General features: G+C 40.1%; 1 protein-coding gene and 1 long non-coding RNA gene across 2 annotated transcripts; one reads left to right on the forward strand and one right to left on the reverse strand.

The window, feature by feature from the left end:
• Window positions 1-1,705: 1,705 nt before the first annotated feature.
• Window positions 1,706-8,955, forward strand: LOC138949289 (uncharacterized). The gene is made up of 3 exons (XM_070321077.1): window positions 1,706-1,798; window positions 3,354-3,515; window positions 3,891-8,955. The coding sequence occupies exon 3, from the start codon at window positions 3,992-3,994 to the stop codon at window positions 6,293-6,295; it is 2,304 nt and encodes a 767-aa protein (XP_070177178.1). The 5' UTR covers window positions 1,706-1,798; window positions 3,354-3,515; window positions 3,891-3,991; the 3' UTR covers window positions 6,296-8,955.
• A 1,133-nt stretch (window positions 8,956-10,088) lies between these two features.
• LOC138949286 (uncharacterized) lies at window positions 10,089-15,040 on the reverse strand. The gene is made up of 3 exons (XR_011450220.1): window positions 14,794-15,040; window positions 14,177-14,274; window positions 10,089-11,184 (listed from the first exon to the last, which is right to left on the reverse strand). It is a non-coding gene; the product is annotated as an uncharacterized lncRNA (long non-coding RNA).
• Between the last annotated feature and the right edge of the window lie 279 nt (window positions 15,041-15,319).

A 15,319-nucleotide genomic window follows, 5' to 3' on the forward strand; every position in this document is an offset into this window, starting at 1 on the left:
TAAACTCACACATAAAAATTATTATCAAAATTAAATTGTCCAAATCAATTTAAAAACACTTTCATCTTATTCCTTGTCGGTTCCTGATTCCAAAAACATATAGATATGATATGTTTGGATTAAAAACACGCTCAGAAAGTTAAAACAAAGACAGGTACAGAAAAGCGTGCTATCCTTCTTAGCGCAACTACTACCCCGCTCTTCTTGTCAATTTCACTGCCTTTGCCATGAGCGGTGGACTGACGATGCTACGAGTATACGGTCTTGCTGAAAAATGGCATTGCGTTCAGTTTCATTCTGTGAGTTCGACAGCTACTTGACTAAATGTTGTATTTTCGCCTTACGCGACTTGTTCCTTGCTGTGTCACCCTGTATTGTTGGCTTGTAAAATAATGCTGTTTTTTCGTGTGTTTTTCTTTGATTTGCTTATGTGGGTTTATATTTGTTTATGTTGTTGGTGTTGTTAGTGTTGTTAAATGCTATTCGTTTTTAGGTTACTTTGTTTTGTCATCGAGTAAGTTCAGTCCTTACTTTCTTTTTTTATTTGGTGTTTAACGTCGTTTTCAACCATTCAAGGTTAAATCGCGACGGGGGAAGGGGGGGGGGGGGGGATGGGATAGAGCCACTTGTTAATTGTTTCTTGTTCACAAAAGCACTAATCAAAAATTTGCTCCAGGGGCTTGCAACGTAGTACAATGTATTACCTTACTGGAAGAATGCAAGTTTCCAGTACAAAGGACTTAACATTTCTTACATACTGCTTGACTAAAATCTTTACAAACATTGACTATATTCTATACAAGAAACACTTAACAAGGGTAAAAGGAGAAACAGAATCCGTTAGTCGCCTCTTACGACATGCTGGGGAGCATCGGTAAATTCTTCCCCCTAACCCGCGGGGGGTAGTTGAGTCCTGTGTGTACAAGTTTTGTTTGGTTATTTTGGTCGTGCTTGTGTTTGTTCGTTTGGTTGTTGGTTGGTTGGTTGTGTAGTTGCTGATTATACCGTGCCTCGGTAGTGGAATGTTTGTTGTTTCTGTTTCTGTTTCTGTTTCTGTTTTGTTTTGTTTCTGTTTCTGTTTTGTTTTGTTTTGTTTCTGTTTTGTTTCTGTTTCTGTTTTGTTTCTGTTTTGTTTCTGTTTCTGTTTTGTTTTGTTTTTGTTTCTGATTTGTTTTGTTTCTGTTTCTGTTTTGTTTCTGTTTCTGTTTTGTTTTGTTTCTGTTTTGTTTCTGTTTTGTTTCTGTTTTGTTTCTGTTTTGTTTCTGTTTTGTTTCTGTTTTGTTTTGTTTCTGTTTCTGTTTTGTTTCTGTTTTGTTTCTGTTTCTGTTTCTGTTTTGTTTTGTTTTGTTTCTGTTTCTGTTTTGTTTCTGTTTTGTTTCTGTTTTGTTTTGTTTCTGTTTTTGTTTCTGTTTTTGTTTCTGTTTTTGTTTCTGTTTTTGTTTCTGTTTTTGTTTCTGTTTTTGTTTCTGTTTTTGTTTCTGTTTTTGTTTCTGTTTTGTTTCTGTTTTGTTTCTGTTTTGTTTCTGTTTTGTTTCTGTTTTGTTTCTGTTTTGTTTCTGTTTTGTTTTGTTTTGTTTTATTATAGTTTACCTGCTTCTTTAATATATCATGTTATTTTAGTAGTTGTTGATTAAATCTCTTCTAAATATAGATTTTGTTAATCTTGGTGAAAATATCAGTCCTTTGAATATTTTTTCAGCCACTAACGACGAAAATGTCAAGCACGGGAAAGTTGACGACGTTAGCATTGATGTCCATGGTGCATGTGCATCTCTGGACCAACACACACCACAGAAAGGTACGGGTTTTGTCTGTTTAGTAATTTTATCTTTGGTGTGTATATTTCGACACTCTCACGACAATTAAGTGATCCTTTCAGTTGTGTCGCTCTTTTCTTATTAGGCCACACAAAAAAAAGGTGTGGTTAAGGTAACATAGCCAAAAAAAATAGGGTAGGAAGGTAGGCAATCACTTTTTTTTTAAACTTTTTTTCTAATGTGTACAAATTAAACCTACTTGACAGGGAAATAAGTGTGCGACTCGAGCGCTTTCGCTTTCATTGCGTTTTCTGCACTCGTTTTTTTGTTTTTTGTTTTTGTTTTGACAAATGTAATAAAAAGTTATAGGGTCGGCCCCTAAAAATAGGGTAGGTCGGGTTACCGTAACCACACCTTTTTTTTTAGGCCTTACAGTGGAACCCCTCTTTTAAGATCTTGACAAATCTGAGAAAATCATGCGTTAAAAAGGAGGGAGTCTGAAAATAGGGGAACATTTACACAGGTTATGAACAGGAAGTCTGAAGAAAAAAAGCAGGGTCTTAAAGGGAGGGAGTCTTAAAGCAAAGGTATCTTACAGGGGATGGGAGATGGGGCGGGGGGGGGGGTGTCCACTGCATACGTACTTACTTTACTTAGGCCCTTTGCCCCCAGCGGAGCATAGGCCATTGACGACATTTCTCCATCGCACCCTGTTCTGGGCTTTTCTTTTCGCTTCACATCACATGCGGTCCATTCCTTGTCGTGTGATGGCTTGCGTGCCTCAGTAACCCGGAGAGCTATGCCAGCGGGAGCTTAAGCTCCTAGTAGGGTCACCCATGCTTGACAGGTCGAAGGATAGAGGTCAGACAAATCTGGACCACATAGTTCAGAGGTTTGCCTAGGGCCAAAACCCCTGCCTAGAAAAAAAAACACGTTACAGAAGCATTGACGACGAATCAAAATCACTGCATACGTGTTGCTTAATTAATTCCATGTTACCTTTATTTGAGTGTTATTTCGTGTCATTTCTGTTCTTCATTGTTCTCTTCTTGTATTTCATCTGTTCCTTGTAATGTTCACGATAGCCTTTATACTGTACAGTTTTTTTCTTAAATCACACATTTCTATGATGTAAATTATAGTAGTGAATAAAGAAAGTGGTAGAAGTATTTGATAGTTCCTTTTCCTATGTTTCTCTTTTTTTTATCTCAAAGTTTTCCAACGGGTTTTGTTCTTATTATCTACGGCACAAACGTTATTTTCTCGGACTCTGACTTCTTGATTTATGTAGGTGTTTGGCTGTGGAGTGGAAATTAAGAAGTATGTAAAAGGTGCCGCACTGTTCAAAATGTGTGTGCTTATAATGTTAATTGGTTGTTTTTAATTATTATTTTCTTTGACTCCAGCAGCACAGATTTGACAAAGTTTTGCTGATCCAATCACTCAGCTAGAATAATCAATTCATTTACTTACAAATACACTAACTAATGATTCCATGCATTGCAGAGCTGCATGGAAACAACTCTAAATATCTCATTGTAGTTTTGCTTCATATTGACACTTGTTTCATGAAGCTTTTTTTTTTTTTTTAATCAGGACCCGCGTCGCTGACGATTGGCAAAGTTACCAGAGTGAACGTTGGCGAAAATCTGAATGTGACTCACATAGAAAACAATGTTTTCAACAATCATTACTACCCCAGTAATACCAGCTGCTGTGACTCAACACAGGCTTCTTACTGCGATCTGCAAACTGACGGTATGTCATGAGCTGGTAGTGGGTAACACTTGTATCTACACTGGAAAAAACAAACACACAAAAACAATAGATTGTGCAATACAATACAATACAATGCAATACAATACAATACAATACAATACAATGCAATACAATACAATACAAAGCAATGCAAGGCAATTGGATATAATACAATACAATACAAAACAATACATTACAGTACAATAATACACAATGCAATGTTGTTGTTGTTGTTTGTGTTATTGTTGGTGTAACAATAACGGTTGAAGTGGGAGGAGGAGAAGGAGCAGGATAAGTTTATAATTATGTTTCTACAACATTGCATACTCATTTAAACTAAACTGGATGCTGATGACACTTTTCTGTTTCTTGCAGCTGAAGTTATAAGTCGTGACTTTGAAGAAGCATGGCTGACACACAAAGACACCGAGGCCTTTCTGAGGGCTGTGGGCGTGCTGCAAAGAACGGGACGAGTTATGCTGTGCGGAACACCGGGCTCAGGAAAAACGTCTCTCGGGAAAGCGCTACTGTACCATTTCCAGGGAGAGGATTACAAGCCACGATGCATTGGAACCTGTTGCTGTCAGGCACGTGAAGTCCTCCGTGAAAGGGGGCGGAGCATCGTCCTGATGGACGAGGGATTAGGGGAGGTAAGCTTGAACACTGAAAAGTTGCAAGGATGCAAGGATCTACTTTTCAACACCATAAATAGCCAAGACTCCCGCAGGTGTTTACTGGTCTTCACTGCATACCCGCATATCTTGAAAGCAGTGGCAAAATTTGAGTCTGTGTCGAGGAATCCTTTGCTTGACCAGTCAATGGTGGTCAACCTTCAGTACGGTTCGCCGCAGAATGCAGCCACCTACATCCCCCTGCTGCAACGCATGGTCCACGATCCTGTGGACGGTAAAATCATGGCGGCCCTCTTCGCACTGACAATGCTTGGAACCGACATTTTTCCTCAAGAACCAAAAGCGGTTAGGAAAGAGCTGGAACGCTTGGGGTTCAGCATCATCTCCTGCTGTGACCTGCAGCGCGTTTCTTCTTTCCTCACAGGTTCAATTCTAGAAGCGACCGGTCTGGGGTTTCGTGGCCGCCATTTGTACGATGCTGCGGGGCTGGTTCTTTGCCGAATGTCCGACCCTCCAGTACTGCCGAAAATGTGCGACGCTTCCTTCCTCGTGCAACACGTGCGTGTAGCTGACACAGCCCTTGAATCGTCCTCCGACATGATTTATCTCGCAGGCAAGGGGAACTCTCTTCTGATGCAAAGAATGCACGAACTTGCTGTGGCAGGGCAGCTGCGGGAGCTCTGCCTTCATCCTTCGTTGGGGAACAAAGAATTCTTGACAGAGTTTCACAGCTTTTGCAAGGCAAAGAGGGGCTACTTAAAGCAGCTGGCTACAGCAAAGGACACCCGTCACAGTTTGCCACTGCTCTACTGGTCTGTCTGGAACTCAATCGACTTCACCTTGTGGTGTTTGAAAATTACGGAGGAACACGCCAAAAGCGCGAAATGCTTTACCGAGAGTGTCCTGTCTACAGCTTTGGCCCTCATTGTTTTTCAACAACCAGCTGACATCACCTACAGTAAAGCCAATGCCTTCATTAAAGAGCTACTCTCGCTTAAGTTCAAACCGTCATCCAAGGACACCCTTAAGCTGACTCTGCCTCGACATACAATGACAACAGATGAGAAGACAACAAATGAAACTGTATCCGGCTTTACTCCAGGAGCCTACTGTTACCTTCAAAACCCATCCCGACCCATTCCATCCTCCTTGCTGTCTGCGACTGCATCAGAAGACGCAGTTACTGTAGAGTTACCCAGCAAACAGTGGTACCTGGTTCTGAGACTGCTGTCCGACAAAAAGCTAAATGAGAAAGACCAACACGGCAACACCCTGCTGCACATTGCGGTCGACTCTGGTGTTAAGGAGGCTGTCAGTCTTGTCTTGAAGAGTGGGGCGTCGCTTAAAGTCCGAAACAAGGAAAAGCGTACCCCTTGTGATGTGGCGGAGATGCGCTGCCGAAAGAGACTCTTAATATTCTTCATAAAAGTCGTCAACAAGGCCGCACCGGGCGCCCTGCACAACGCTTGTCTTGACGGGGAAGTGGAGACTGTCAAGAGACTGCTGTGCGAGGGCTGCAGTAAGCAAGACAAATACGCCAAGAACAAAGACACGCCTCTACACGTTGCATGCAGATCAGGACAAACTCAAATTGTCTCCCTTCTACTGGACATAGGCGCTGACACCCATGTCAAGAACAAGTTTGAAGCTACGCCGCTACATTCTGCCTGTTACGAGGGACATCTTGACAATGTCAAACTTCTCGTTGGGCGTGGAGCAGACGTGAACATTAAAGCGTTGGGCCGAACCCCCCTCCAACTAGCCAGCTGGAAGGGTCACGACGACATCGTCGACTTTCTCATCAAGCACGGAGGCTATGTGAACGCGCGAGGAGTAATGGGCACAGCGCTTCACGAAGCTTGCATCCATCTCAGAACGAAAGTGGCACGCCTCTTGCTCAATCATGGCGCCGAAGTCAACAGCAGGGACGGCTGGGGCCACTCGCCATTGCACTGCGCGTGTAAGGCAAATCACATGGAGCTGGTGTTGCTGCTGTTAGAGCACCAGGCGGATGTGCACGTGAAGAACGAACGAGGATGGTCTCCTGTGGATTTGGCCGTGTCTGAGGGGCACGGTGCTCTGGCCAATCTATTGCAGAACTACCACTCTCTGTCTACGAGGGCTCGCCAAAGACGATATCCCCATTAGCTACAAGCTAGCCCGCTCAAGCTTGAAGCAGCAATTTAGGTTGGACCTTCTGGAGAAATAGTGGACAGCAAGTTTTTTTTGTAAGGACAGCTTTTCAGAAGCGAAGCAGCTCATGTTTGTAGCAGCAGTTAAGGTTGCTATTCAAGAGAACACTGGACTGCCAGCCTACCAGGAGCTCCGCCTGACGTCTGGCATTATGGGGTTAGTGCTTGGACTGGTTGGTCCGGTGTCAGAATAATGTGACTGGGTGAGACATGAAGCCTGTGCTGCGACTTCTGTCTTGTGTGTGGCGCACGTTGTATGTCAAAGCAGCACCGCCCTGAACACAGGTCGTGGTCGGCTGGGCGTTAAGCAAACAAACAAACAAAAAGCTTACCAAGACAGCTTTTCAGATACTAATAAGCTCAGGCTTGTAGAAGCCTTTTAGCAGATCACGGTATAATTAACAGTGCCAACTTGACTTTGACATTTCGTTAACAAGAGTGTTTAGAGCGGATTTGTTGAGCGAAAGTGTTCACGCCAAAGCTTTCGAAATAGTTTATTATTCAAATCCATGACCAGCATGTGCTAAAGAAAGCAAAACTGTTTAGACCTTATCTGGTCTGATAAAAACTCAGCAATCCAATCGTGTTTGATCATAAGGGCAGCCTGTTTTGTGAACTTCGCAACGAAAAAGTGTGCTTCGACCACCAAACAGTGCGGTACAAAACTCTCCGTGTTTGAATGCACTGTTGTATGTGTAAAGATAGTTCCAGCATACGAAATGTGTGGTAATATAGAATGAACTGACATTTACATTACAAAATTATTTGAAGAACAGACTTTTATTTTGATTTTACTGCTGAGGCCTGTGTTGTTCCGTATGTGTTGATTTTACCCTTTATTTGTCAGTATATAATTTAAACAACCGCGTACCTTACGTTCTGTTGAGCTCGTAATTTGAGACAGCGTGCATGAAAAGATGCACAGAACCTGTGTTTTATTGTTCAACTTATGCCATAGTTTATGATGTGTTTGCTGATGTTATGCTTAAAACCAGGGTGCATTGATGTAAAAATTGTGAAATGTTATTGCCCAATGAGGCCATAATTATTGGATTAATTGTTTGTGGGTTCTATGCATGAGATATGGTGCATGCAAAGTTGCACAGATCCTGTTTTAGTTTTATTGTGCCACTGAAGCGATATATGTGACCCTCCATAACGGAATGAGTCGCATGTCACCTTTGTATGATTTTCATATTTTTACATTTACAAAAAGAGTTTTTTTATGCTCTATCCAGATGTGGAAATCGTAAAACAAAAGAGCGAAAACTTTTCGAGTTATAAGCCTGTGACTAAGGTGACCCTCACACTGTTACCAGACATCCCCCAGACTTATATTACGCCTAGCGCAGAACCGCGCGAGGTGGCATGCGACTCATTCCATGGTGGAGGGTCACATAATTATTATGATTGTTTGCTGATGTTATGTATACAACTGGATGTACCCACATGACGACTTCTGTGATCTTACCGTCGGGATAGACTATACTATGATAAAAAGACAACTCAAATGCCAAGCACCAAATGCACCACCATTGTTTTCACAAATTACCTGAGAAATCGAACAACCTGAATATTTCCCTACGCAGTGTTTCTCCTGCACGACTGTCTTCTTGTAATCAAAACGGGCCAAACCGTTCAGGAAATTATCCCTTACCAAGCCCAGTGGTTACATGTATACTAGTCTCGTTTAAGTCTAGCCCGTTAAAAAGAAAGAGAAGGTTATAAAACGCTCATGTCTTTTCACCTTGTTTAACATAATATTATTGATCATTATAAAGTTTTAAAAATCTTAGGGGGTGGGGGTCCGTGACACCTACGGTTAGTTGTGCTGTTGATGGTAGAATAATCAGAGATATACCGATGGAAAGCAAGAGCAGTAATTGTAGCAATGCTGGAGATAGTTAGTTAGTTATTAAACACTTTGTATTTTTTAAATAAAAAATAAATTGGTCTTGTTAACATTGGTGTATGCATAAACATGAATGTTAAATAGTTTTCGAAGAACAAATTGGACATGTGAATGTGTCGATGAGGAGTCATATGTCCACTCTGCGTTTTTCGTTAGCTAAATGGCATTTAAACGAGTGCTGCATAGTTTGACAAAGGACAGTTCATACACCTGTTATTGTTGAAGAGATCGTTCAAATAGTTTGTTTCTAAGATACAGTTGAGATGTATGTTAATTAGAACAATTGTTACACATTCTAGGCTGTTTAGTGAACTCCCAACTTTTTTTAAAATCTGATTACTGATTAAAAATGGGCAGAATCCGTTAAAAAGACATTATTCTTAATTGTTTTGTCTTTTTTGACAACTGATTGTCTTCCTTCTGCATTTTGAATGTACGCATGTTGTATTTATTGCTAATGCATTCTATGCTGTTATTTATTGTTGTAAACTGTCTTATTTGTACAGTATATTGTGGCTATCATCAAGATTTGTTGTAGTAATAACATATATTCGCATGGAATGACATTTTGTACTTGTAGTGGTAGTTGTTTTAATTAATAAAGCAAGATAATTTTCAGTTCTTTATATGTACTGATCTAGATTTTCAGTAATATATAATTGTTTTGGTGCTGTTGATTGTGTGTGTGTGTGTGTGTGTGTGTGTGTGTGTGTGTGTGTGTGTGTGTGTGTGTGTGTGTGTGTGTTTGTTTTAGTTTGTTTTTTTTGGGAGGGGGGGGGGGGACATATACTATTAATAGTCTGGCTGCTACCATTATAATTACAGATTCTCTTTTTTGTGCAAAACCGTTTTACTATTGTTTTTTTTAACATTGCCATTTCACACTTGATTTAACTGAACACTGTTATGTCAGAACCTAATGTTGGTAATTGAGTTAAATGTTAGGGTTGGATAAAGTGGTAAGACACAGATAAAGTTCATTCCATCTCTATCTCTCTTTTGCCTTTATAATTCTTGTGTGTATTTTTATCAGGCAACTTCCATTTGTCAAAGTTTCTTTTTCTTATTAAGAAAAGGATTTAACGTTAGTAAACAACTTGCACTTCTTATGCCAATCAATTATTTGGATTATACGGATTGGGATACAACAAAATATTACGTTTTGGGACATACTGGCCTGACTTACAACACAGAATGTTCATACTTCCATATTACACTATTGTTCTTGATAAGATATTGCCTTGTGATAATTATATTTAACTTCGCGAAAGGTCAAAGATAACAAAGATTGTGTATACATGTGTACACGTCCTTCGCTTAATAGAAAAGATTAAACCAGTTCAGGGTAAGTTATTGTAATGTTTTGCTTTGTTACTGTGCGATAATGTCTGTATTGTGAATGGTCTATCTGTCTTCCTTTCTGTCTGTGTATGTGCGTATATGTGGATAGGAGAGAGCGACAGAGAGAGAGAGAAAGAGAGAGAGAGAGAGAGAGAGAGAGAGCGACAGAGAGAGAGAGAGAGAGGGAGAGAGAGCGACAGAGAGAAAGAGAGAGAAAGAGAGAGAGGGAGAGAGAGAGAGAGAGAGGGAGAGAGAGCGACAGAGAGAGATGGAGAGAGAGCGACAGAGAGAGAGGGAGAGAGAGAGGGGGAGAGAGAGCCACAGAGAGGGAGACAGAGAGAGGGAGAGAGAGCAACAGAGAGAGGGAGAGAGAGAGAAGACAGAGAGAGAGAGAGCCCGCACTTATGTGTGCGTGTGTGTGTGTGTGTGTTTGTGTGTGTGTGTGTGATTCGTTCAAATATCGCTTTCAAGTCAAAGACGAATCCTGCAGGAAAAGTTGTTTGTGACTTTTTTTTCCTGCCAATTAGTTCAGAGACTATAACAGCGTCATGAGCCACCCAAATCACAAGTAACACATTCGCACCAAACCAAAACCATCAAAACAAAATAATAAGTAAACAACGATATCGACAACTAAAAAAATAGTAACACCACAACAAATCGAGGCATTCAAACTAGGCTTATTTGGGAAGAGTATTAGTCAGAACATCCACTATGACTATCCGCATAATGCCTGGGTCTAATATTGATGGGAAAAAACGCACTAGATAACAATATGCTGTTAAATTGTACGCAAGAGCACGTTCAATGTTAAAGGTACCTAGCATGCAGGATAAGGTCAACACATGTTTTCCTAGAATTACAGATCACGATTCGTGACAAAACAAACAACCACACAGTACTGTTGTTGCTATTTTTAAACAGACCATAAAGGCTTGCGTGTGTGTTTTCCTTACGTGGAACATGCCTGTGAGTTGAGTATTGAATTTCTCTATAGAAAGCTTCTGATGTTACGTCAGTTGAACGTCAATAAGGCTGCTTCAACACTGCAAACTTCTGCACAAAGTAACGACACTATACTACATTACAGCCAGTGATGAATTCCATTTTGTTTGTTTTAGTCATCTTATTATTTGTGTTACCTACGTTTCTGTCACGTACTAATGATGCGTGTGTGTGTGTGTGTGTGTGTGTGTTTGTTTGTTTGTGTGCGTGTGTGTGTGTGTGTGTGTGTGTGTTTGTTTGTTTGTGTGCGTGTGTGTCTGTGTGTGTGTGTGTGTGGAATATTTTTTGTCGATATGCTTTTGCTTCTGTCACGTAAAACAAAATAGATGCACAAGGTGGTGGAATTTGCCCGCAGTTCTACTTCCGAAGCCAGCAGAAATGATTTGGCTTCTTCAAACTTTTACAATTTTCTTGGGTCATTATGTGAATAAGACCTGTACCAAAAATAGTGCCGTTGAGGCCCCGGTCCCTGTACTCGATGCTGGTGGGTCCTGTACCCTCGGCGTGTTTTAACAGCCTCTCAGATACCCATCTTCCGTCAGCGTCAGTTTTCTTCTGACGAGCACGTGCCCTGAAAGGGTACCCTGCTGGAGGAAAAACAAGTCGCGTAAGGCGAAAATACAATATTTAGTCAAGTAGCTGTCGAACTCACAGAATGAAACTGAACGCAATGCAACGCAGCAAGACCGTATACTCGTAGCATCGTCAGTCCACCGCGCACGGCAAAGGCAGTGAAATTGACAAGAAGAGCGGGGTAGTACTTGCGCTGAGAATGATAGCACGCTTTTCTGTACCTCTCTTCGTTTTAACTTTCTGAGCGTGTTTTTAATCCAAACATATCATATCTATATGTTTTTGGAATCAGGAACCGACAAGGAATAAGATGAAGGTGTTTTTAAATTGATTTGGACAATTTAATTTTGATAATAATTTTTATATATTTAATTTTCAGAGCTTGTTTTTAATCCAAATATAACATATTTATATGTTTTTGGAATCAGAAAATGATGGAAAATAAGATGAACGTAAATTTGGATCGTTTTATAAATTTTTATTTTTTTTTTTACAATTTTCCGATTTTTAATGACCAAAGTCATTAATTAATTTTTAAGCCACCAAGCTGAAATGCAATACCGAAGTCCGGGCTTCGTCGAAGATTACTTGACCAAAATTTCAACCAATTTGGTTGAAAAATGAGGGCGTGACAGTGCCGCCTCAACTTTCACGAAAAGCCGGATATGACGTCATCAAAGACATTTATCAAAAAAATGAAAAAAACGTTCGGGGATTTCATACCCAGGAACTCTCATGTCAAATTTCATAAAGATCGGTCCAGTAGTTTAGTCTGAATCGCTCTACACACACACACACACACACACACACAGACAGACACACACACGCACGCACATACACCACGACCCTCGTTTCGATTCCCCCTCGATGTTAAAATATTTAGTCAAAACTTGACTAAATATAAAAAGCAAGTCAGGCACACGCAACAAACGCTGTTTCCGATAGCATGGCCTAAAAAATACCTGAGGTAGCTAGGTCGGTTACTTTTTTTTTTTTGGGGGGGGGGGGGGGGGGGGTGTTGAAAGTTGTTCTTCATATACACAGGCGTATGTGGCGTTTTATTGGCCGGAAATCACGCGAACTATGTCCCCGGGATGTCAAAGAAGAGTCACGTTTCTTCCAAAGTCTTCAAAATCGAATTTTGTCCTTTTTAATTAAACAATGTTTTTTAAAGGCATATGTACTCGATGACTATACACGCTAATTGCTTTACCAACAGCTGGAGACATGCTAAATTAAGTTCCCTGCAAAAGATTGTGGTCTAGGACCACTTCAATGTTGAGATATGTTAATTTTCATTTTGATCTGGATCGTCCTATTTATAGATTTGGCAACACATGTAACGTTGATGCAAGGGAGCTAACACCGCGGCTTTGTTGACATCCTCACTTTTTCAGAGGCTAGAACAAGCTGTAATGCATGTATTATGGTCCGCGCATGGTGACATATCGTCATTATATGGTCTTATGGTGCGTTTGACATCGATTATGGGCAAACTACACTTTGTAAACACGGGAGCGCGTACATATGCCTTTAAGGATCTCAACAAAAATCGGTATTAAAGAACTTCTTTTTTTCCAAAATTTTAATCAATCAATAAACACGTGATAACAAACATGGTAACTGTGTGTTTTCTGTTTGTACACATAATTTCGCATTTACATGCTTTACCTTAAATCAGAGACAATAAACAATTTGGTATTAAAGAACTTGTTTTGGGGGTCTTATCGATCTTGTCCGTGGAAATAGAAGGGTCATTGACAGATGGATTATTCTCCAGAGCTGTGTATCATTTTGTGAAATGAATTTTCAGCCCTTTAGATGATAATAATGTTTATGGCAACTAGAATGTATTATCTTTTCTCTTTCAGAAATACTCCAGTTAGATAATGATACAAACATGCAACAAGAAAACAAATCCATGTCACAACCTCTGGTTCCCATGTATTTTGAAATCCTTGTAATTTACTGAACGTAGACTAACAAAATGTGCAAGTATTTCTTATTCTTTCTCTGCAAGACAAGAATAAATGTGACCCTCCACCACGAAATGAGTCGCATGTCACCTCTCGCGGTTCTGCGCTAGGCTTAATATAAGTCCCGGGAGTGTCTGGTAACAGTGTGAGGGTCACCTTAGTCACAGGCTTATAACTCAAACAGTTTTCGCTCTTTTCTAAAACGGTTTTCACCACTGGATAGAGCATAAAAAACGCTTTAGGAAAATGTAAAAATATGAAAATCATGCAAAGGTGACATGTGACTCATTCCGTGGTGGAGGGTCACAAAAATGGAACCTGTATTTGGTAATGAAATGAATTTGTATAGTTAAAATGTCTCAGTCTAGTAAAGAAATATTACATTCGTTTCCACTGGTACACAGCTCTGGAGAATAACCCAGATCTACTGTGTTTGCAGGTGTGTGTTTTTTTTTTAACAGCTTGCCAAGTTACTCTTTGTGGGGAAGGAGGGGGGGGGGTAATTTATCAGAAAAAAATGTGTATTCATCCGCTCACCTCACGCTTACTTTCCACATGATTCCATTTATTTCACTTGATTTATTTTGTGTTTACATTACCTAGTGAAAAATTGTTGGACAAAACGGCATGTTAGCAAAGATTTAGCCACAAACACACGTTTATTAACAAGAAGTGCATTTCGATTTAAACACGTGTACCTTAAGACTCGGACCATACTTTGAACCTAAGAAATAACCGTCCAAAACATGCCACTTTGCGGATAAAAAAACTTTCTCTTTTTTTAGCCAATTTGTGAAGAAGAATTTTTTTTATTTCAAACATCACACACACACACACACACACACACACACACACACACACACACACACACACACACACACACACACACACACACACACACACACACACACACACACACACACACACATATATATACACACACACGTGTGCGCACGCGCACGGACCACACATACATAAAAGCACACGGTGCAAATTGTTGTAGCACAATGTGTGTTAATTTGTGTAGTACCTATTCCTCCCTTGGATTGTATGCAGGCGGCAATGAAGCCGCGATGACACAGACCATGAGGAGAACCAGTGGACAGGTTGTCATTGTCACGAAATTGACTGAAAAAGAACAAGAAAAGAACAGTCAAAAATAAACTTACACCCCCTTCGCAAACAAAACTGGATGACTTTACCTCGGGAACAATGATTTGACTCTATACACACACAAAAGTTGGTGTAAACAAACTGCATTATATGCACGAAGTTCATAGGAAGGCTGGCTCCCTCTGTATTTATTTACCTTGGAATCTGATGTCTCTCCTTCTGTGTCAAAATTATTATTCTTTTTCTTCTACGTATTCTTTTTCTTATTATTATTTTTCCTTTTCTTCTTCTTCTCCTCCTCTTCTCCCTGGCACCTGTCTTCTTCTTCTTCTTCTTCTTCTTCTTCTTCTTCTTCTTCTTCTTCTTCTTCTTCTTCTTCTTCTTCTTCTTCTTCTTCTTCTTCTTCTTCTTCTTCTTCTTCTTCTTCTTCTTCTTCTACTTATGTTTTGCTCATGTCATTATACAAATACACTAAGCCCACTAAAAAGAAAAGTACATGACTGTTTAAACTAGCACAAAGTACACACAACTTACCCGTGCAGGAGTTGTCAAACGGACTGAACAATGGTTGGAACCTGTTAATTATGTCAAGCAGAAAATAATCCTTATTTCAGCACGCTGCAACATCTGAACATGTTGGCATCCTGGGACAGTGTTTATTTATTCCTGGCGGATAGAGGAAAATATCACTTTCCTTATGCGTTAGCTAAGACAGAACAGGAAATCTATATCTTTAAAAAAAAAATTATAAAAAATAAAAAATAAAATGTTAAAAAGTCACCAAACCGGTTTCCTGGGTTCACCTGTACCCAGAGACACACTAAAATCATTGTAACTCTGGAACCATTAAAGGTATCGTTTTGAAATTTTAAGTATCTCTCACACACCTAATTTGCTCTCTGTCTGCAAATTTTTAGTGTGTACATGACAAAACATTAAAATTAATTGATTATGTTAATTAACATAAACACTACCGATTGCGCGGGTTCACGCAAACCCATACTTTAAAGAGTAGTAGTGATTGTAACTATCCCTCTGCCGACGGCGCGGGTTCTGCTAC

This window comes from Littorina saxatilis, linkage group LG15 (genome assembly GCF_037325665.1).
Source record: "Littorina saxatilis isolate snail1 linkage group LG15, US_GU_Lsax_2.0, whole genome shotgun sequence".
In the NCBI taxonomy this organism is placed as follows: domain Eukaryota; kingdom Metazoa; phylum Mollusca; class Gastropoda; order Littorinimorpha; family Littorinidae; genus Littorina; species Littorina saxatilis.